This window comes from Paroedura picta, chromosome 2 (assembly GCF_049243985.1).
Source record: "Paroedura picta isolate Pp20150507F chromosome 2, Ppicta_v3.0, whole genome shotgun sequence".
Classification (NCBI taxonomy): Eukaryota; Metazoa; Chordata; class Lepidosauria; order Squamata; family Gekkonidae; genus Paroedura; species Paroedura picta.
In genome coordinates, this window is record NC_135370.1 from 67,022,598 (window position 1) to 67,045,795 (window position 23,198).

General features: G+C 41.3%; 1 protein-coding gene across 4 annotated transcripts in view; it reads right to left on the reverse strand.

Moving 5' to 3' along the window:
- EPB41L5 (erythrocyte membrane protein band 4.1 like 5) overlaps positions 1 to 23,198 on the reverse strand; it is a 77,805-nt gene that overhangs the window by 42,214 nt on the left and 12,393 nt on the right. For all 4 annotated transcript variants that reach the window (XM_077320553.1, XM_077320554.1, XM_077320555.1 and 1 more), the window contains exons 3-9: positions 22,910 to 23,014; positions 13,115 to 13,157; positions 11,653 to 11,731; positions 10,474 to 10,518; positions 8,466 to 8,518; positions 2,372 to 2,492; positions 1,673 to 1,760 (exon numbers count right to left, since the gene is read on the reverse strand). In XM_077320553.1, coding sequence (XP_077176668.1) covers positions 1,673 to 1,760; positions 2,372 to 2,492; positions 8,466 to 8,518; positions 10,474 to 10,518; positions 11,653 to 11,731; positions 13,115 to 13,157; positions 22,910 to 23,014 — 534 coding nt within the window. The remainder of the gene's footprint in view (positions 1 to 1,672; positions 1,761 to 2,371; positions 2,493 to 8,465; positions 8,519 to 10,473; positions 10,519 to 11,652; positions 11,732 to 13,114; positions 13,158 to 22,909; positions 23,015 to 23,198) is intronic.

Genomic DNA, 23,198 nt, shown 5'->3' on the forward strand with positions numbered 1-23,198 from the left:
GAACTTTCTCTTACCTCAAAGTAAGAGTAATCATAGTTTTTATGAAATGTATTATTATGCTTTGAATTGTTTATTACAGAGGTAGCCCACTTAACTTGGGCAAACAAAAGACATTTCCACTTGGACAAACAAACAAATTAAAGCATGTTGTTTCCTTATAGTGGGTGGGACCATTGGTCCATCCAGTCTCATACCAGCAGCAGCCCTCTAGCGTTTCAGGTAAAGGTTCTCCACATCTTCTGCTACTTGATCCTTTTAACTAGAATACTGCGGTTTGAACCTGAGACCTTCTACATGCCTAATAGATGTCATGGCCTGGGCTCAGAATTCTGTGAATGTTCTCCTACTTCTGCAGCTCCCTACACTATTCCTAAGGATCATACAGCCATCAAGAGTGACTAGCAGACAAAAGGAAGAGTTCTACGAGCAGAATCTCTGGATCTTGCACACTATATTGTTGGTTGCTCTGGGTTGTTTTAAAAAGATATTATTTTTATTTAAAAAAAACAATATATGACATTTTCCTTATAATTATTATAGGTAATTATTATAGACTAGAAGCTTCTATTCTTTATGCACTTCACTGAGCTTTCACCAAGATCCTAGACACATTTTTGGAAGAAAAATTGTATCAGAATTTTCTTCAAGTAACATAAAACCTATTTATTTTGATCTCCTCAGCTTTCAAAATAGGATCAGCAATTCCTCTTGCACTGAATACACTGCTGTAAATTCTGATTGCCTGATAGTACAGCTGGGCATATGAGCAATAGATTTCAATCCTATACAGAGTTCTACTATCCACTGTAGTCAATGGTCTTAGAAAGGTGTAACACTACATAGGATTACAAAATTTGAGTCCAGTGGCACCTTTAAAACCAATGAAGATTTATTCAAGGTCTGAGCTTTCGTGTGCATGCACACTTCCTCAGACAATGGAACAGGGATCATAAGAGTACAGATATAAGGAGAAATTAAATTAGTAGCAAATTAGCATCATAAGTCCAAATATGCAATATGATAATTCTTTGCTATCAAATCAGTCCTTTGGGTTTAAATGGAGTTCACAAAAACACTAAGGCAATAACAATGTAAAGTTTGTGATTAAAGGCAGAAACTTTTCCAGCTGTGAAAAGATGCAATTAAAAGCGACAGTTCCATTGTCTGAGGAAATGTACTTGCACACAAAAGCTCATGCCTTGAATAAAACTTTGTTGGTCTTAAAGGTGCCTATGCATTCAAAACTTTGTAGTAGTTTTTTAGAGCAAGATGGCTATCCACTTGAATCTACTTAGGATTCTACTCCAAACCATGGAAGCTGCCTTTGACCATTTACGCACTGGAGGTTTCATGTCAGTCTGCAAGGCTGGAGTTTTAGTCATGGTAGGTTGTCCCACCTCTTCCTGCACCCACACGGGGGAGTATTTGGCCCAGTGCGTCTCATCCGCCCCCGATTTGTGCTTCTGCGTGGAAGCTGGGGCAGTGAAGTTCCCAGTGCATAAACGGTCTTTGACAGGCTGTATGAGAGTGATCCCACATATTTTAATGTCACATCATGTGTACAGCCTGCAAGCTTAATGATATTGTTTTCTTTCTATTTCATGTTTGTAATTATTAATCCTACATTAAAACTATAATAATTCCACAAAAAGTTGGGATTTTAGACACTTACCTTAACTATATGCATATCTACGCCATACATTTCCAGCCATTTTGCTTTATTCAAATAATTTGTTTCTGCCTGGGCTGGTGTTTGTCCCCTGAAGTTTAGATGATGGAAGGGAAAAAGTCAAATATGTCAAGAGAGAAAATTAAGATTAGAAGGAGAACTAAGGAGAAAATCTCCATGGTCTGCAGAAAAAAAACAAGTAACGTTGGCCTAAAAGCTCAATTTTACTTATACCACATTTGAACCTATTCCCTTGAAATGGCAGGATGGGAAAGTATGTCATTATAAAATTAATATGTGAAACCTTAGAGAGTTTGCCAATCAGAGATGCCATGATTCTACGGGTTCACACTGGTTTTGAAGGAAGACCAGCACTGATACAATTAAAGCAAACTCAATAAATGCATTGTTTCAGCTGCCACTTATCTAGCCACACAAATTTTGTGAGAGGATGAGTCATGTTTTCTGTCACTGTTGCCATTAAAACCAGTGGTTACAACATTTTATCTACTATGTTTCATCTGGTTAGGACAGACTGTAGGATACACATATTTTGAAAGGCATAAATAAAACTACAGTACTCAGGCAAGGTCCCAGCAGGGATAGAAAACTTTTTCCCCAGAACAACAATATCTATCCTGAATTCATAGAATAACCAGAAAGGTTTCAGATGTTTTCATATTGTTATATGGCATTTGTTACCTGTACTCCTTCCACTTCTCAAAGATAGCCAGTTCCATCTCTTCAGTCTGGCTAGGCACAAACCTGAACTCTGACACTATGTCTGGGACATGCTCGGCAGGGTCATAGTCACCAAGTTCAGCTGCAAAGAGAAATATTTCAAGCAGAATTCCAGAAAGGGAAGCATTTTCTAATTAACTGACTGGAGCAGAGCAAAATCCAAATTATCTAAAATGATACACTATTTCACTTCCAGATGTCGAATGTTTTCAGTTTTTTCAGATGCAAGAATATCAGCATCAAATTCTTTTTTTTAAAAAAATTGGTCCTTTTGCAGTAAATACGTAAGGTAAGAATATTCACATACTTGAGCTCAAACTACTTTTAAATTTTAAAAAAATGGCAAGATCCCAAGCCCTAGGAGGTGGCCTATGTTGAGAATTAAAGAACATGTTAATTGACAAATGTCAGAATGAGCCATCACAGATCAAAAAGCATAAACAAAGCTCATGTTGCTCAAGTCTGCTCATTACTTCTTGGGAACATTTGAAATAGTGTTGAAAAATGCTATCCCCCTCAACATTTGCTTTGCTATTGTTTACAAAAATGCTCTCGACTCATTTCACTTTCCCATTTTTAGTTGTTCTGACTACATTTACTTTAGCCTAAGTGACACTACAGTAAAATCAGATCTGATTGCTTACATAGTGAACTGAAATCATTCTGTTCATTGATTAGCTGAGATTATCTATGTGATTAAGGCAGGAAGAGCTCTGCTCCCTTCACTCTGCTAGTGAAGTGTCCACATTACTATGTCAGGAGTAGGCAACCAATGACACTACTGTTGAATGGTGGCATACCAGACTATTTTGCTCAACATGATCCATTATGCACGGGGAGAATAACGTACATTCGGGGTGGAATGGCGGCGACTAAAATCACCGATAACGCACGGTGCCGGCTGCAACCGGCCGCAGCTTTGGTGCATGCCGCCGAAAAAGCCACGTTAGCGAAACCCGGAGGAAAGCGCAGCTTCCGGGTGACCGGGGCGCAACCAGAAGCGGCGCCGGGATTGCTGCGTGCATAATCGGTTACTCTGGGTTTTGCCGCCATCACACCCCGTTCCGTGCATAACCGGTGTGCTTTGTGTCTTCCCCCTCCGCGTTTTCCATGTGCCCCGAAATCGCCATTTCGGCGGCCATGCATAATGGGCCCATGGCAGGTTCATTCGTCCACCCTCCAAAGCAAGTGGTACAAGGCAACACTGAACCACAGTACCCAGGTGGGTTTTTTTGGACTAGAATGGATGGATTGATAAATCACGCTGAACTTCTTTTGGCTTCAGCACCAGTAAAATATTAGCTGCTCTGTCCCGATGCTGCTACACAGAGCAGGCGGGGTTGGTTATCAGCTGCCCATGTAATATTAAGGACCCAAAATGGCTTATAGTGTTCTCATCACCTCCATTTTATCATCATAATAGCCTTGTCATGTAGATCAGGCTGAAATTGTGTGTGTGTCTCAACATATTGTTTAATTCAGCAGTCATCTGGAAAAGGGTTCTCTTATGTTTTTCACATAACCAAATCTGAACAGCAGCTTAGACACAATTAGACCCATGCTTATGGACTCTCTCCTCCCCCTACATGTGTTTGGAATCAATGACTTTCATATTAGCACATGCCACATCTTCCCTTATGGCTGGATTCAGACAGCAAAAATAGATGGATGTGACAGGCATGAATGTAGCTTGTTGCTATATCATGTGCTTTCAGTTTGGTGTAGTGGTTAGGAGTGCGGACTTCTAATATGGCATGCCAGGTTCGATTCTGCGCTCCCCCACATGCAACCAGCTGGGTGACCTTGGGCTCGCCACGGCACTGATAAAACTATTCTGACCGGGCAGTGCTCTCTCAGCTTCACCCACCTCACAGGGTGTCTGTGAGGTGTGGGGAAAGGAAAAGGAAGGCGATTGTAAGCCGCCTTGAGCCTCCTTCGGGTAGGGTTCGGATTGTAAGCCGCTTTGAGCCGCCGCCACCTCCTCCTCCTCCTCCTCCTCCTCCTCCTCCTCCTACTACTACTACTACTACTACTACTACTACTACTACTACTACAATAAGTCCTACAATTTGCTTAGGTGCTTGCATTTAGATGTCAACACTGCAGGTGAAATCTTTCCATTATTCTCCACATATTAAAAAGGGGAGTACATAACACAGCAACAAATCAGGTTTCAACATCTCAATGCAGCCCTGGGCTTCAAACTAGCAAAGCAAACCAAGAATGAATGCTGTTTTTCAAACCAGGTTTTTGGAAAGGGAGAAAGAAAAACAGTTTTCATTTCAAAGGAAGCAGCAACAAGTAGGATGGTGACAGGACACCTGACAGGGAAATCAGTGGCAAACAAAATTTTAAAAAGTTGTTTTGATGTTGTTTTTAATCAATCCTGTTACAGCTAAATTATAACATTCAGCAAGAAAACCATGAGGAAAATATTCAGCAAAATTCTTCCACACAGCATGCAAATAAATATTTTGCAGTGAAACCAGTTCACAAGTTCAGCAGAAAGTCATCAAGTTTTGTGTAAATCAAGAGATGTACTAGGGATGCCAACTTCCAAGTGGGGCCTGGGATCCTCTGGAATTACAACTCATCTCCAGACTACAAAGATCAGTTCCTCTGAAGAAAACTGATGCTTTGGAGAGTGGGACTCTATGACATTGTACACCACTGAGGTCTCTGTCTTCCCCGTGCTCCACACCCAAACCTCTAGGAGTTTTCCAACCTGGATCTGGCAACCCTATGCTGTACATTTACTGTGACCCACTGCTGAAAGCACTTTATACTGCTTTGATTTTTATTATTTTTGCTAGCTCTTCCTTTGTGAAGACCAATCATGTGGCGTGAGCTTGAAAAAAATACGTATTTCCCCTTCAGCATTGCTAATAGCACAAATGAATTATTTGTTTTCCTGCCACTTTTTGCTGGATACCCACACAACAACTAATGAAAGCATGGGGGAAAAAGCCTTACGAATGGGTTCATACCATAAGAGGAAAAAGGCAGGTCAGGGAAAGAAATTGCTTACTGAATTAAAAAATCATTCAATTTCATGCCACATAAATACTTTAATACATGTTGTGTCTTGAATACCAATTTGCTTATTCTAAAAACTTCTAAGTTGCATTTTCATGAGCTTTTCAATCTTCTACAAAGAAAGTTCCTAAATCTATAATTTACTCCCACAGTGCTGCCTGTCTAATTTAGAAAGCTGCTGTCATAGCTAGCTTAGGTTCCAGCTGATTTAAACAACATGTACACAGCTAGACATTGCATTTGAAGTCTTGAGTTTGCTGCTGTCCACATTTGTATCTATGGCCAATTCAGATACACTGACTAGATGTTAAGGACAAGAAGATACTTAACTCTTTCCTGAAGCCCCAATTGGGAAATTAGGATCTTCCTATCTCAACAGTACCTGAATGACAGAAACCCTTATGCAACCAGGATCCACTCAATGGCTTGGATCCTGTTTAGAATTTCTGCAGGTAAAGGGCCCATTCTTCACTCTCATTTGCCTCATGCAGCCCCTTTGCTGTGGGAACTTCCCTTTCCTTTTCCATCAACACTCCTGTGCCCATAAGGTCTCCTTGAAAATCAGTGATCTTACAACATAGAAGAAGTTCTAGCAGCAAAGGACGTCAAGCACTGTAGCAGAAGAAACTCTCTGCAATTGCCAGAGAGAAGCTGGAACAGGAAATATGCAACAGGATCCAAACCAAAACAAAGAAGAGTCGTTTTTTATACCCCCACTTTTCACTACCCAAATGTGGCTTACAATTGCTTTCCATCCTCTCTCCAAAATAAACACCCTCTGAGGTAGGTGAGGCTGAGAGAGGCTGAGAGAGCTCTAAGTGCCTGACCCAAGATCATCCAACTGACTGCATGTGGAAGAGTGGGGAAACAGACCTGTTTCTTTAGAGTAGAGGCCGCTGCTGTTAAGTACTGCACCATGCTAGCTCTACACCACACTAGCTAAAGCCTTTTCACCTATTAGTAAAGGTAAAGGTATCCCCTGTGCAAGCACCAAGTCATGTCTGACCCTTGGGGTGACGCCCTCCAGCGTTTTCTTGGCAGACTCAATACGGGGTGGTTTGCCAGTGCCTTCCCCAGTCATTACTGTTTACCCCCCAGCAAGCAAGCTGGGTAGTCATTTTACCAACCTCGGAAGGATGGAAGGCTGAGTCAACCTTGAGCCGGCTGCTGGGATTGAACTCCCAGCCTCATGGGCAAAGCTTTCAGATGGCTGCCTTACCACTCTGCGCCACAAGAGGCTCTTTTCACCTATTACCCCTTTGAAAAGTGGAGAAATGTCACGTTTACTTCATTCTTATGGAAACAGTTAACCTAGTAACATTTAAGATTCAGATCCAGTTCTATATAAACCAGAGCAAAAGAAGAAACACTTTTATTTTATTGTCCTTAACTGCTTGTGCTCTTTGATGCTTTTCAACTCTATCAACAGCATATAATAGCATTGTTTCAAATACTCCAGGCTGGTACATAGGTAGGCTCAAAGTCAACTTGCCTAAATATCCTGCCATGACTAATCTAAGAAGACTATAGGGATCATTGGAAGCACCAGAGATGCTGGGAGTGAGATCAGAGACTTCTTTAATAAAATTCCTAACACACCAATACACAGGCAACCTCTATTTGAGAGCAAAGCAGCATGGAAAGTAAATGCCAGCTAATAAAACTGAAATTTCAGTGTACCAGAATGTGCAGAATCTCATGTGAAATATGCTGCTCCAGTCTTTTTGGACAACTAGTCCCATAACAGCCGCAAATTATGACATTTTAGATTACTTCAATGCATTTCTAGTGAGCCTGCTTTTGACCAGTGTTTATAAATCTCCTGCATTTTTAATAATATGATTTCATCACATCTTACTTTCTGAGCTGCCTCAAGCAGGCTCTCTGGAGAGGTAATGTATATATATTTTTCTTAATAAATTCAGAATATAGCAATGCAACTAATGAGTAGGACTTACTCAAGTAAACACTAGTGGGAAGGACATAGTTACAGACTTTCCATAAGGTTCCAGGCATAATCCAAAGTGCTAGTTTCATCTACTAATGCTCAAAATACAATAAGAGCAGTGAAGGACAATCTACTTCCCTATGAAGCTGCCCAGAGTCGGAGGTTACCTTTTGAGGCCCTATCTGCCCTGTGTGTCTCCTCCTTTTGAGATTAGGCAAGTGCTACAGATTTCTTCTATGGTGGTGACTGATCTATTCAATGCCCTCTGTAGACACTCTTGCCTCATCCAAATTTTATTTATTTTATTTATTTAGATTAGATTTCTATACTGCCCTTCCCTACGGCTCTGGGCGGTTTTGTTTTCTTACATCTGTTTTCCCAGGGATTTGAATGACGATCACTTCAGCACAAGCGACTTTTAAGATAAAGTATATAATGCCAAGTGTGCAATGTGTTCTTAAAGAAACTGTCAACAAAAATAGGTAGAAGAAATTGACTGTGCAAGCACAAATCAATAACAGAGGTTTTAAATTGAGGATTTAAAATCTGTAACTGGCTTTGTAGAATTGTTATAAAAAGTGGAGAGGAAACAGTGTTGCCACAAAGACTTCACCAGAAAACAAGAAGTGCCCCTTTTAAGCTCACCTTTCCCTTTATGCTTATTTATCCCAACTTCATCTATGCTGCCTCTTGACAGTCTCTGTTCATTTCAGTGCAACAGCTATTATTATATGCAGGTAGCACATTCTTCTGATTACCTGATCCCATCTCTAGATAAAGAACCTTCATTGTTGATGAGCAAAACCACAACATGGATCAATAGAGCTGCTTCATGTGTCAAACTGATAAACAATTCTTCTTTTTAAAGTGAAAGCCTTTTTTCCTCACACCATGGTCATGTGATGGGAATGGACAGCCAACTATAACTTCCCATCAGTGGTACACACAATGACTATGAAACTATACATATGGTTTCCCCCCTAAGCACTGTCTCTGTAGGAAACCATTCAGATCTGCAATGATCTTTGGCCTCCCGCACTACACCCACACAATTCCCTTCAATCCACTCACCCTGTAACATGTAAGCTGCCAACTGCACAGCTGTTTCAAATGGGCATTCCAACCTGTAATGGGGGAAGAAAAACAACAACAGGCAATTTAGAAAATGAAAGTATTTTAAGGATTTGGAAGAGGCAGCTTGATAAATTTTTCCTAAGTGTGTCTAAAGCAGCACCATTATATAAAGTCTAGTGATGGGAGATTTAAGACCGCACAAACTCATATGCTTATTGAACCTAGAAAAGATATGTTTATTCAATTTAAATATTACCCCTCTTAGGGAAATCTGATGGATAAGTCAACCTTCAGTTCTACAGGTATCTTGCTCAGGCACATGACTAATAAGCACTAACTCAAAATGCAGTCTGGGCTGAAGAAACTAACATAATTATCACAAAGCAAGTACCACACAAAACTATACATCACCATCCATATTGCTGCCCTTCACAAACATTTTTATAACCCTGAATATTCTCAGTAACAGGATAAGGAAAATTAATTATGGCAACATTTAGGAAGCCAAGAAGGATAACTGTGGGGCTGTTCCACTATATATTTCTGGTAAGGCCTTGGAGGAGGAGCGTGTCTCATGGCTTAAGTGCCACTCAGTGCTTAATGCCCACTCAGGGTGGCTGTCCTGCCCAAGTGCCTCCTCCTTCAACCAGCTTGCCTGTCTGTCCAGCAGCCAGCCAATTGCCTTCCGTCCCCAACCCCTGGCCACCCTTTCCTCCTTCCACTTCTCTCTGAGGCTTGGAGGCTACAGATCCTTGCTGCATGAGAGCTGCCCCTGCCAGTGAGTTTCATAGCAGACAGCTGTTATGGAACTTACTGGCAGGGGCAGCTCTCACGTGGCAGGGATCTGCAGTCCTGGGGAGAAGAGGAGGCCATCCACAGAGTTCTTCCACTCCATCACCCTAATCTAACACCTGTTGTATTCCTGAATGCAATGGGCTCAGCCCCTAATGAATAAATAAAATCTTTAATTTTTCTCTCTCACCCTTCCCATGAGGCTCATGCAACAGCTTTAAATGCAACAGTTTTAAAATCACATTTTACTTAAAAAACAATTCCGCATCTAACCTGTCTGCCAAGGAGAGTATTACTTTTGGGGAAGATGTATTTTGCCTTATTGTTCTGATGGCTTTCTTCACATGATATCTTCAAGGGAGGCCAGGCAATTAGATGTTATAGAAATTATATTCCTGGCCTCAACCATAGGCCTAACAGAACAGCTCTGCCTTGCAAGCCTTGTGGAACTGACTGAAGTCCCACAGGACCCTGATCTTGGTTGGCAGAGCATTCCACCAGGCCGGGGCCAGGACCAAAAAGGCCCTGGCCCTGGTCAAAGCCAGTCTCATTTATTTGGGGCCAGGAACGCAGAGCAGATTTTGTTCCAGTGCCTGTAGTGCTCTTTGGCAGGGAGGGAGGCATAATGAGAGAACACCACGGTTGGACCCAACAAAGCATTTGTTGAAGTGCTTGCTTGCTGACATGGATTTGGCTAATTCTCTCTTGTCCCAAAAAATGAATTATCTGAGAAGCTGACAACCAGCGGTCATTGGATGCCACTTGGTCCGGCAGGAAAGAGAGCTGTACTGACAAAAATGAGAAGGGCAAGATAGTTACCACCACGTTTTTGCATCAAAGGAAGCATCTTGACTGGAAAAGAAATCCTGAAATCTGCTTCCCTCACTTCACTGAGGCACTATGGGATGTATGGCTTTTTGTCACTGAGGGTTCCACCACTTCTAGTTTTGTTTTTTTTAGCAGTTTATGAGGTGAGGGGAATAGCAGGAAATATCCTTAACAGTGATTGCACTTATGTTTCACCAGGTCCAGCCTCAAGTCTCAGCAAACCACACACACAGTTAAGCGTATCAGCAATTATTAACAACGCACACTTCCACAAAGCTGAATGGTATTATGGTGACTGATACATGTCCTCTCTGGGTTTTCATATTTGCAGCATATATGGATGAAAACAAGCCACATACTTAGTAGAATTTTCAGCAGCACTTACTTGCCATTCAGAATGTCTTGTCTTAGTTGAAGAACAAATAAATACCTATTACAGGAAGGAAGAGCAAGAATAAAGCCATCAGTCCACATGACCAGCACTAAAGCTTGGCAGTAGATATTAATATGAATTTTAAAACATTAACCTGATACTTGAGCTTTCTGCTACACTTTGATGTCTCACTTTGGGGCAGGGAAACAAGGAGCAATGCATTCCACACAGAGTGGATGAAATTCTAAGAATTTTGTTTTGTGGCTTGTCTTAACTACATTTAAAAAATAAAAAGGATGAATTTCCAAAACTGTTGGAGAACATTAACACCAAATCTGTAAAAATTCCTCAAAAAGGGTATCATGAACTTAGTTATGATTACTAATACAATATAACTATGAAACAAACGAACAGCATTACAGTCCTGAACCTTCATCAGAAGAACTGCCATGTCACTAAAAACCCAGAAAACAACATTTACTGGGCTGCTGGGCACGTGGAAGTGACCATTTTTGGATCATCTTGTTCCCTCCTCTCTCTCGTGTGCTCCCTAGCCATGTCCTTCAGGGACAGTACATCATGACTGGAAGTTTGGTTTATTTGGAGATGAAACAATTACGGAGGTGACACACTGACTCAGAAGAACCTACTAAATACAGCAGTATAAACACAAGTTATGCAACCCCTTAATAAATTGGAAACTGGATAAAATGCCTCTCCACAGATCTGTTCAAGGCTGTTCACAAAGGAGAGCAATAAAAATTACACAGAACTAATACAAGACACAGGCTTGGATTTAGGGCAGTTTTTCCATGAGTGGAAAGATCTAAGACCATGGAGAACAAATTTTCCCACAAAGACGCTCAAAATGCTGATCCTGAGGACCTCCTGCCCCAGCGGTCCCCAAACTTTTTCAGGCTGGGGGGGCGGGGACCGGAGGGGGGAGAGGGAGGCGGAAAGAGTATGGAAAGAGTATGTGAGTGTCTGTGTGTGTGTGAGTGTCTGTGTGAGTGTGTGTGTGTGAGAGAGAGAGAGAGAGCGCGAGAGCGAGAGCCACACCAAGAACAGAAATCCTTCCATCCTTGGTAATGCTATGTTGGATCAATTTATTATTATGTCAGTTATTCTGCTTTCTGCTACAGTTTGCTTTCCTTTTTACGACATTTGTGGAAGGATATGCACTCTATGTACCTTGTGAGTTCTTCACGCAAGTTATTTGGCTCAGAGGAATAAAACTTTACACGGAGATGGAGACAGTATGGTGGACCAACTAAAAAAAAAAATGTATTTGGGTTATTGACAGCAAAGTAATTGTTCTGCAAATACTTACTTTAGTAGTTATTCTCACAAGGTCACAATAATTGACCTAGCAACAATGGCTTAGTATCATATGACTGTTTCCCTTGTGCCTGCCTCTGGCTGCTGTAAAAGATTTCCTCCATTGCAGAACTTACAGTAGACAAAAATACTTTCATATCTTAAGAAGCCAACTCAACAGCCTTATCACATTAAATTTATTTGTGTGTGCAAGAACAGATCACTGTAGCTCAATCCCAATATTGTAAGGCATTCTCTATGAATGCAAAATCAATTTATCTTGACTATGCATCCAGTCAAATGCTTGGAAACTCGGACAAAACATTCATAATATTGGGCATGTCTGCCATGAGGATCAACACACACATCTGAAATCAGAGTCAAATTTGTAGTCAAGATTTTCTTACAAGTGTCAAGTGTTTTACAGCTCTCACCCTAGTAAATTCAACTACGGATAAATTAATGTTCCTTCAAATTATACAAACCCAGGTAAAGTCTTTTGGCCAGGTCTTCTCTTACTATAATAAATATAAAATCCCTTTAAAAAGGAAGCCTGTTCCCAAGACAACCACTGAAATATTCTATGATCTCATTCATAACTCAACTGTGTGCCTCCAGACCAAATTCTGAATCTGTCCAATAATGTGCCACCACTTTGGAATAGTGGAAATAATACTTATGATAACAAGGAGTAAACAAGCAGACTATTCACTCAGGCAGTGAATCTTCTCACTGCCTTCCTCCTTCAGATGTTGTTCAGAGCAACATCTGTTTTAGTATCCTCCAGACCTCACTCTCCTTCTGTGACAGAAACTGTTGCAGGGAGATCATGATGGGGCTTATGCTCAATTTTGACTCCCAGTAATTTGAGACATTTGTTATGCCACATATTCTAACTTTCTGTCTCATTTTGCATTTTATTACTAGGACAGTTCCTTTGTCAGATGTGTTAATCCCGACAAAGTAATGTGAATTCTTTAAAAGGCCAATGAGGCACAGATTGTTAGAATGTAATCCACTCCGTATTCCTTTTAGTCAAATGGCCACAGGCAGAGAAAATCTATGGCAATTTGAAAGGGGCTTCAGAACCTCTTGTAGTTGTGACTAAAAAAATCTCTTGCTCCAGAATGAATCAGCTTTCAGCGTGTCATGCAGAAAGCAATTATATAACATGTCAAAGGGAATCACATCACCACTTGCAAGCTACCAAGTTTCTGGCATTGCAACATTCTTCTTTGAATACTGCAGAGTAGATTCTAGAGATGAAAATACTTTCAAATGCACATTTAGGTGAAAAGTAGAATGTATACAAGAAAACAAAGGAGCAGGGACTTACTTTTAACTTGTTTTTTAATACTCTTGGTGTTGTCCAACCAGTGCTGGAAGGGAAAGAATTCACAGATTAAAAACAACATTTTAAACATACAAAATAGTTTCCTAGAAGAAAACACAAAATCTAAAATTACTCATTAAAATAACTACAAAAAGGGAATGAATAAAAATCCTTTTCATTTAAAACAGTCTCAATGTAAACAAGTTTATTTCAAAACTTTCCGATCTATACATAAATAAAAGCATGCCAAAGTAAAAAACAAAAACAAGCTACATGTAAAGTGTTTGCAGCACTGCAGAACCACACTGTAAATGAATTGCACTTCCCACAGCAATGATGGAATTATAAGAAATTACAAGGAACTGTGGAGATGTTAAACTATGATCAGTTTAGCTTTTTGTTTTGGTGATTGCCAGCCAGGAAGATTACTCCTTTATTTACTGAATACACACACACACACACACACACACACACACACTAATGTTAATATTTGTTTTTAAAACAAGAGATTAGGATTAATTTCCATGCTTTAAAAGAATTTTGAAACATGGTAATTTAAAACACACAACCCTGAAGGCTGAGAAATGAGTTTGGTTCCTGAAGTTAAAGAAAAATGTTCAAGGCCTGAGCGCACGAATGCTCAGACTAATCTATTCTCAGAATTATGCTCAAAATTAGTACTTCACAATTGTCTATGAGCACTGATGCTGACTTAACATGACCTTTTATGCAAGATAAAAGCTACAATTTGTATTTAATTGAAAACAAGATCTACTGCCCAAATTCAGGGATTATGTTTGTAGAATAGGAGCATGAGGAGCTACCAAGAACTTTCCTAAGGTGATGTGGTTGGTGCCAACATTTCTGTAAGTAATAAGTATTTAACATATGGTATGAACTGGAAAATTCTGGTTTGGTTTGGGGTGTTCCCAAGCTGAATCCCCAAACCAAACCCCAAAACAAACTGGCTAGAAATTATTATAGAAATATAATAATAATAAATAATAGTTTGTGCCAGCCTATTTCATACCCCTTAGCTTTGAAGTGGGAGGGAGTAAAATCTATCACTGAAATGACTGCCAGCTATTTAAATCTAACAGCGTGACGTTTCTGTCCATCAGCTATTCAGCTATTAGGTTTAAATGTCTGGCAGCCATTTCAACAATTGATTTCATTCCCTCCCACCCACTCCTAAGAGCAAAATCAATTATTGAAACAGCTTGCATCCATTACTGCCTAACAGTGGGCTCCAATTAACTGTTAGGCTGAAATGATTAGCAGACATTTCAGTGGCCCATTTCACTTCCCTCTGCTTAGCGGGGGGAAGCAAAATGGAGGGTTTAAATGGCTGCCAAGCCATTTAAACCTGATGGGTGAATTCGTCAAGCTATCAGGTTGAAATGACTGCCACCGCTCTCCCTCCCACTTCAAAGCAAGAAGAAATTATAACGATTGCTGAAATGGTTGTCAGCCATTTCAGCGGTCTGCTGTGCTTTTCCCTGCTTGGAAGGGGGGAATTAAATGGATGTTTAAATGGCTCCTAACACCTGATGGGCAAACCTGGGTTTAAACAGCCTGAACCGAACTGGAGAAAAGGTCCAAGAAATGTTTGGGTAAGGCACTGTCTTTGAACTTTGGATCAGGGATGGGCACAAGCTTGCCAAATGTGTGACAAATTTAGGGTAGCAAACTGGTTTGTGCCCATCCCTAAACAAGACTACCTTTATGTCTCAAATGGAATTTCATTGCACTCCCATTCTATACTGTAGTATTTTGGAAGACATTTTATGGTAGCAGGGGATGTTGGACCCAGAATTTGTTAGTATCATTACAGTAACAGCTAACTACTGCTCACTTCCAAGAGGATGGATAGGTCCAAACCGGTATATGCAGTAGTGCAATCCCTACAGGCCCATTTTAACTATATAATTTACACAAGAGACATAATTATATACTACAGCTGGCCTGACATCAGCTATATCACCAGCATGTATGTCTACATCACATCACAGTATCGTTGAGAAAACAAAAAATCCCTGCTGAATCACAACAGTCCTCCATCTCGTTGAGCATTTTTAGAGAGGCAACATTCTATCCTTAACACGTCCGCGGCGCCGCGGACTAAATAATTCGTTAAGGGCTTGGTGGGAGGGCTTTGTCCGTGATGAGGAAGGGGCCTGATTGGCCTGATTGGCCCCTTCCTCCGGACAGACCATCGGCCGGGCCAATAGGCAGGCGCAAAGCGCCTGAAGATTGGCCCAGCCGATTCCCGCCCTGCTGACAAGGAAGCAACTGCGAGCTGCGTGGAGCGCGGCTCGCATTTGCTCCCGTGATGGTGGCCTGACGCGTCGGGAGGCGCAAAGTGGAGCGCGGCTGCCGGGGGCTCCCTGCCCGGCGGCCTGACACGGCGAAAGGTGCAAAGCGCCTCTCGCCACATCAGGCCACCCACAAAGGGAACCCCCGGCAGCCGCACTATGCGCGGCTGCCAGGGGCTCCCTGCCCGACGGCTTGACGCAGTGAGAGGCGCAAAGCGCCTCTCGCCGCGTCAGGCCGCCCACAAAGGGAGCCCCCGGCAGCCGCGCTCCGCGTGACTGCCGGGGGCTCCCTGGTCTAGCGCCCCCTGTATTTAGATTATAGCGGGCTTGATTACTAGTTCCTACATAAAACTAAAGATACACACTGAGAAATTGATTAGGTTATACTAAGATTATTTTTCTCACAAAAAGTTCAACAAAATGGAAGGGAAGGTGAAACAGAAATCATATTTCATTAGCTACTTCAAACACAACAGCATATTAACAACAAAAGCCAGTTTCAAGAAGCCAGGACTATAACTTTGTTTGCACAGCGAAACAGATGAATAATGCTATGGCAGACCCCCATACCATTCCCCATTCTTACAAAAGAATTATTCTGCGGGGTGCAATTTATTGGTCACTGATGTGCCTGATAATGAGCAATAATTAAAAACAAGGAATGCTCACATCATGCATGGCCTGTGGTCAATCATAACATTGTTACAATGCTGACTGGGGCTGCTTAGTTCCAGCAACCCTATAGCCATACTTGCCTTTAAAAAACAAAACAGCCTAAAACAGACTAAAACTCCTGTCAACAAGTATCAATAAAGACAGTAAACCTAAAAATCTTTAAAAGGAAGCTGTCAAATGCTAAGAAGCTGGTCCAAGATAATCTCAGAATCACCAAATTGTATATTAGACAACAATTCACAAAAGCCTGGGGAGAAAGGTTAGCAGTTTTGACACCCATGTATAAGGCATTCTAAGCAACCCTGTAAAATCAGAATCCAGTAGCACCTTTAAGACCAACAAAGATTTATTCAAGGTGAGAGCTTTCGAGTGCAAGCACTCTTCCTCAGACCCTGATTAGCCTAGTCTCATTACACCTTTGAAGCCAAAGTGGGGTCAGTCTCTGTCAGCAGTTGGAGGGAAGAAAGCCAAGGAAAATGGGGGGGGGAGGTTGCTATGAAGAGGCAGGCTAATCTTTTTCCTTGAAAATCCCAAGGTCCTGGAGTTGCCATGAGACAACCACAACTTTACAGCAAACAACTATCCAGTTGCAGGGCTGATTTCCACGTCCAGACGATGTCAGTGCTGGCCCAGGGCAGTCCTAGGTTAACAGCATTATGCTCTGCAAATGAAACTTGGGCATCCAGCTGAAGCAACAGATATTACAGCACCATAAAACTGTGAACCTGCTTCTTAAAGTGGGTGAATAACCAGATGTAGTAGGATGAATCCCAATTGACATCACACTTGCTTCTACAGAAAACCAGACCTATTCTTAAATATCAGCTCTAATCTTGGGGACGGGCAGAACACTCACACTGCAGATATTCCAAATGGCACCCAAAGGTCAGTCACAATCTATAGAACAATGCACATATATACTTGGAAGAGAAGCTCTAAATGCATTAGAACTGAACAGTACTTTAAAGGTGCCATCTTTGGACAATTATCAGCCTGTCCCCATCCAAACCAGACTTCCTTCAGTAAGAATGTTCTTCAGGTTTGAGTACTATGAAGGTGCTATGAAACTTTGCACAGGCATGACAGAAAAAGGAGAGGAAGGATGTTCCCAGGCTGCAAGGCAAAGGATATGTTTGGTGATTAAACAATCTGTTTTCCTTCACCTCCTCCACATACCAGAGGAAGGCAGTTAACAGACCACTGACAGGCACGATACTGCTTAGTTCAACTCAGTTCCTAACACCATCACCACATTCTCAAAGATTTCATCTTGAATGGGAGGGGGAGGGAATAATTTTTTGCACACACAGAGTTTGTGAGATACAACAGCAACTTAACCTCACCATTCTATTACATCTGATTGTCCACCTTTGCTCAAAGTGAACCACCACATATTTTGCATGCTGCATCTCCTAGGAAATTGTTATTTGACTTAACTAAACCAAACTCAACAGAATAAGGGAGGGAAATGGCAACATTTTTAAAAGAACCATAATAAAGATAAATTACACGGCTTAGAGGACTGAAATTACAACTGATGAATCTGCATTACAAATCTGGTGCATACAATCCTTCCCACTGTCCTCATCAAACCAGTAGCCAGTTCTCCTTGCCACAAGACTAAAACCACCATCCAAAGTGTGGCTAAAGCTCTCTCCTGACCACCAAATAAAGTGCTAGTATTTATTTAAAAAGCAACTTCTTAGGCTTGTATGAACAGTTAAAGCTCTCAGTAGGTTTATGGGAACATTTATAAAGCACGGGATTCAAAATTTGTACAGAAAAAGACCAAGCCACAAAACTAATGAGGATCCCAACATGATTAAGCTCACATAAGCCCTTGATCAGAGAATACTACTTGGCAAATTTATCTACAAGGTAAAGTACTGCTTTATATTAAAAATAAGAATAGCCCGTCAGAGTCAGTGAAGAACAGGAAAGGAAGCCTTGTTGATGGGATAGGAGAGAATGGCTGCAGAATACTTTAAAGGACAATACAATCCGTACTTAATAGTACTGATCTAACTCAGAAATCCAATTGACAAGTAAGTACTGTTAAGTGCAAGCACAAACTTAAAATGCCTGTAACACTGTCGTGGTTAGACTGAGCCAATTAAGTCCAGGAATTTGCAAGTATGCATTTTCTTCTACTTGATATTTACTTGGTTTTAGTCTTATGCACGAGTTCCTAACACTACCACAGATTTTTAGCTACTGATTTAAAAATTCTCCCACTGCAAGTTAAAGTGGCGCAGGATAGCCATTTAATTAGACACCCCTCACAGTGCCTCAATCCACTTGCAGTGAGCCTTTGCTTTCTCCTTTTCTTTTTTGCCTGTTCACAGGAAGAAAGGAACAAACTCTGCCCCCACCAACATTTTAGCTATTTTAGCTAGTGTTTACATATAGGGAGTCCCAATATTTCCCTGGCCTCTGTAAGTCAAGGATGTTTGTGAAGACAAAATTTGTGAACTCTCTTAAACATAATGCAAGTCTCAAAATCAAAGATCAAAAGAAAAAAATGAATAATGCCTATTACACACATTGGCAGAGGCATAATTACTGCAATTCTAATCATAGCACTAATTGCACATTTCTACACCGTGATGATGTTTGTCACATGTAGAATGTTTAACTTCCTTCTTAAATGGCTGTCAGGCATCTACGGTGGATGCACTCAAGGGAATATTCAGAACCAAGCTATTGTGAATAGATGACAGTGCTGCAACAGATTATCTTTAGGTACCCTTCTAAGTCGACAGTAAATCAGGATACAGCGATAGAGAGACAAAGTATATGATAGAGGAAAGCAGAAGAACATAAACAATTTTAAATTGTGAAGTGAATCCTAATGCATAAGGGCAAAATTACCAGAGTCAGGATAATTTCCAAGAAAAAAAATGTATTACTGTACCCAGTTCTAAGATTCATTAATGCTGATACAAAGGGCTTACTAAACTGAAAAGATGCTTTTAACAGCAATTTTTGGTACCTGACAAATATCACTGCTCTATTAAAATCTGATTAATATTAATCTAATTCATAATAATCTAACTAATAATTAATAATAATAATAATAGAAAGCTAAATCATCCACATTAGACTGAGCAAAGTATACTGTTAAGCAAATGAATCACTACATCAGAATGCAAACAACAACAAAAAATGTCTAAAGCTAACACATTAGAGACCCTTCGCAGTATAAAAACAAGTAGCGCAGGAAGGCATTACTGAGATAGGAAGAATTCCTTAATATACTAGTAAAAGAAAGAGCAATAGCAAAAGGATCTGAATTATAAACTTAAATGTTGGGTTTTAATTAATTACTTCTACAGCTTTGTTTATATTTTTGTAAGCTGCCTTTAGAATGTTTCCTGGAGAGAGCATATAAGGAATTAGTTAGGCCATCTGCAGCTTAGTTAGGTAAGGGTGGGGGGGAGGGTTGGTTTAGATCAGTTAGATACCTAGGGCTAGTTAGAATACGGTTGGGATGGTCGGTTCCTTGGCAGGGAGCTTGCTGGGGGAGGGGGAGTTTGGTGGAAAGGCCTATGCAGGGTCAGACATCTCAGTAAATTTTGGGTCAAGGGAGTTATCACGGTGGAAGGAGGTGGGTCAAGAAAAGGGCAGGGAAATACAGGAATGCTTGCAGCCCTTCTAACCTCTGTCCCATCCCCAGATATGTAAGGAAGGAGACTAGGGTGGAGCCAACACTGCTGTTGTGCAATGCCATGTTGATCAGTAACAAATTCTCCACCCTGTGGGAGTACTTTGGGGGGGGGGGGTGAGAGGTAGACCAAGCATGCATGACCGAAAACTGGGTGCTAGAGGGCGAGAAAGTCGCCCTGAAAGATCTTGCTCCACCTGGGTTCTTGGTCCTTCACCAGTCTTAGTTCCATGGTGGGGGAAGGCAATCTCAGTGAGGGATTCTTTCTCCTACAGGGCTATCTAAGCTCCACTGAACTCTGGAGTAGAATGTTTCAGCATAGTCTGGGGATTGGTGGAGAACTTGGCCATCTGGTTGGTGTAATGTCCGCATAATGTACCACCAGCTGCCCTGTCAAGCCTAATGGATGTGGTGACAGCCTGGGCTTATAACCCTGGAGGACTTCAATGTCCATGCTGATTTGCCATCCTCTAGATTTGGCCTGGACCTGGTGTCAACCATGAAAACATTGGAGTTCTCCCAATTTGTTACCATCCCCACCCATCAAGCTGGTCACACCTGCAATTTGATCTTTGGGGCTGGAGCAACAGATGTTGTCCCATGGTCAGACCACTATGCCATGAAAGTCCAAGATTATCACCCCATCCCTGTTTGGGCAATGGACACATTTTTGTCTGCCCACAGAGACTTAAGGATCCAATTGCCTTCTTGAATGTTCTGTGGGATCCAATGCGTCCCAGTGACTTGCTGGCAGCGCTGGTGGAGGAGTGGCAGTCCCACCTGGTGGCCGCCATCAACAGCATCACTCCCCAATGCCCTCTCTGCCCTCACCTCAAACTAGCTCTGTGGTATCCTGAGGAGCTGCAGGAGAGCAAGCAGGAAGTGAGACAGCTAAAGTGAATGTGGAGGAAGACTTGTGACTAAATGGGAAGAACATCTTATTGCACACTTATGAAGGTGTATGAGATAGCGGTTAAAGTGGCTAAATGAGTGTTTTCTTCCACTTCTACTGGGTCTGTGAGCTCTCGCTTGGCTTAATTATTTAGGGTACTTCAGTCACTTACCACCCTCAAGGAAAGGCGCCAAAATTTTAATCAATTGGACCTTGGCTGTGAGGCATTAGTGAGATGTTTTGCAGATAAAGTTTTGTCACTCTGCGAGGACCTACCCACCACATTTGAGACAGAAAGGGAACTGGAGGCCCCTTGGCTGTCTTGGGGGGATACTGCTTGATGGCTTCAGGAAGCTCTCAGAAACAAAACTGGACAAGTTGCTAGCATGAGTGAGGGCCTGGTCAGTGATCACCTGACCCCTTGATACCTGTCCATCCTGGTTACTCAAAACGAGTAATCAGAGAATAGGAGGTGCTCTGAGGGAGACTGTCAACCTCCCCCTGTATTCTGGAGAGTTTCCAGGGGCACAAAAAGGGGAGGGCTCATCCCTTACTAAAGAACCACCACTGTTTGGAAGTCATAGCTGGATGGTTGGGAGCAGTCACCTGAAACTCAACCCCTCCAAGATGGAGGTCTCGTGCCTAGGTGGAAAGGCGAAAGATGGGAAGTGCACCTACCCACCTTTGCCAGGGTGCATCTTAACGTCTCGCCCTTAGCTAGGAACTTTATCATGGAACACTTGTATCACTTTTTCCCATAAAAGCAAAATGAGACCTTTTTTAAACTCACGTTCAACATTTTCCATTTGGAATGCAGTTCTGAGTTACAAGAATGAAGTCAGGTCTGCATGATCAGGACACAATCTTACATTTCAAACATGAATGCTATTTTGGTCCCCACAGCATGTTTTTAATCTGCAGGACCATCTAGGTACATCCCACAGACAGTGCCAATGCCAATCAGCCAATGCCAATGTGCTGAATGTTCCCAGACCCAAGGAAGTACACTGGCCCTGGCTCCTGCTTGGTGGAATGAGCTCCCAGATAAGGGCCCTGATGGAACTCACTAAGTTCTGCAGGGACTGTAAGACAGAGCATTTCCGCCAAGCCTACAACTGAGGTCAGTGAAAATTCACTTAGTAGTGAATCATCCTGCCCTTCCCCATTAACAGACCTGAGCTTTTAAATTGTTTTTATGTATTTATGTATTTATTTATTTGGATTTCTATACCGCCCATTTCTGGGCGGTTTACACAGAACATTATAACTTACATGAAACATTATGAAACATTATGCAGACTATAACATCAAAACATGTTTATTTTATCCAATAACTGTTGTTTTACTTTTACAATATTGTAATGTATATTTTCAAAGTTGTACACCAACCCAAGATGACTGGTTCAAGAGGGGCAGTATATAAATTGAATAAATAAATAAATATGCTGACAAAAACGTAAGACAGACTGTAATGCAATACTGAAAACTGGGATAGTAGAATGACTCTCTTTCTCGCTCTCTTATTGAACATAATTATCTATTTGAAGTTCCAACACATGGTGAGGTGGGTGAGAGGAGGAGAGATGCAGAATATTCCAAGAGATCTGGTGAGGTCTCCCAAACACCATACATTACTCATTAAAAACACCACAAGATGGGAGTGTCAGATTCTGATGACTGTATACCACACAGAATAGGTTTCATGATTCCCTACCCCTGCTCCCAGTTTCTTAACCACTGAAACCAGACTACATGCAGCAAGAATGGAGAGAGCATGGAAGAATGCAAGAAACTACAAGGGAAAGGTGTGTGCATGCTTATATGAAAGAGATAAAACGAAAAGTTTCCATAGTTGACATTAGAACACTACCTCAAGCCTAACAAGCAGCATCAGATACTTCCATGATGGTACATTCTCTGAACTCAAGAAGACAGCTGCGAAATCTTATTCATATATTAACGCTTTTCTGCCACACATGCCTAAAGCAATATGCTATTTCTAAAATGTCAGGCAATCCACTAATACAACCAATATTTGCACATATTGTCTAAGGGTAAGAGTCTGCGTTCTACTAAAGTTATATGTGCAACATGAACAAGGCATCATTGATACAAAGCTGTAAGAACATGCTTGTAATATTGGAAACAAGTATTGAAAGACAACTTTTGAAAGTGACAGGACACATAAAACATTCATACACTATTATGGTTTTGTGTATTAACTACTGTAAAAAAAATTCTGTATCACTCACTGCCACTTGCGCAGAGTCCATAAACCGTAGTCCAAAGTAGTCGTTTTCAATGAGGTCCAGATGGTACATGATCTGTTCGAACAGATGCTGTCCTTTGGCTTTTTTCTGAAATTATAAAAAAATGTGTACAAAAGAGACAAGCATCAATTAAGCTTATTTTTGAAACCAAATTTTGCAAGCAATGAAAGAATTTTAGCAAAACACATCCCACGTTTTCCAGACATTAGTCTTATCTGCTTGTTACATTATTATTGCTAGTCAGAAAAACTGTTCTGGAAAGTGAAGTAAG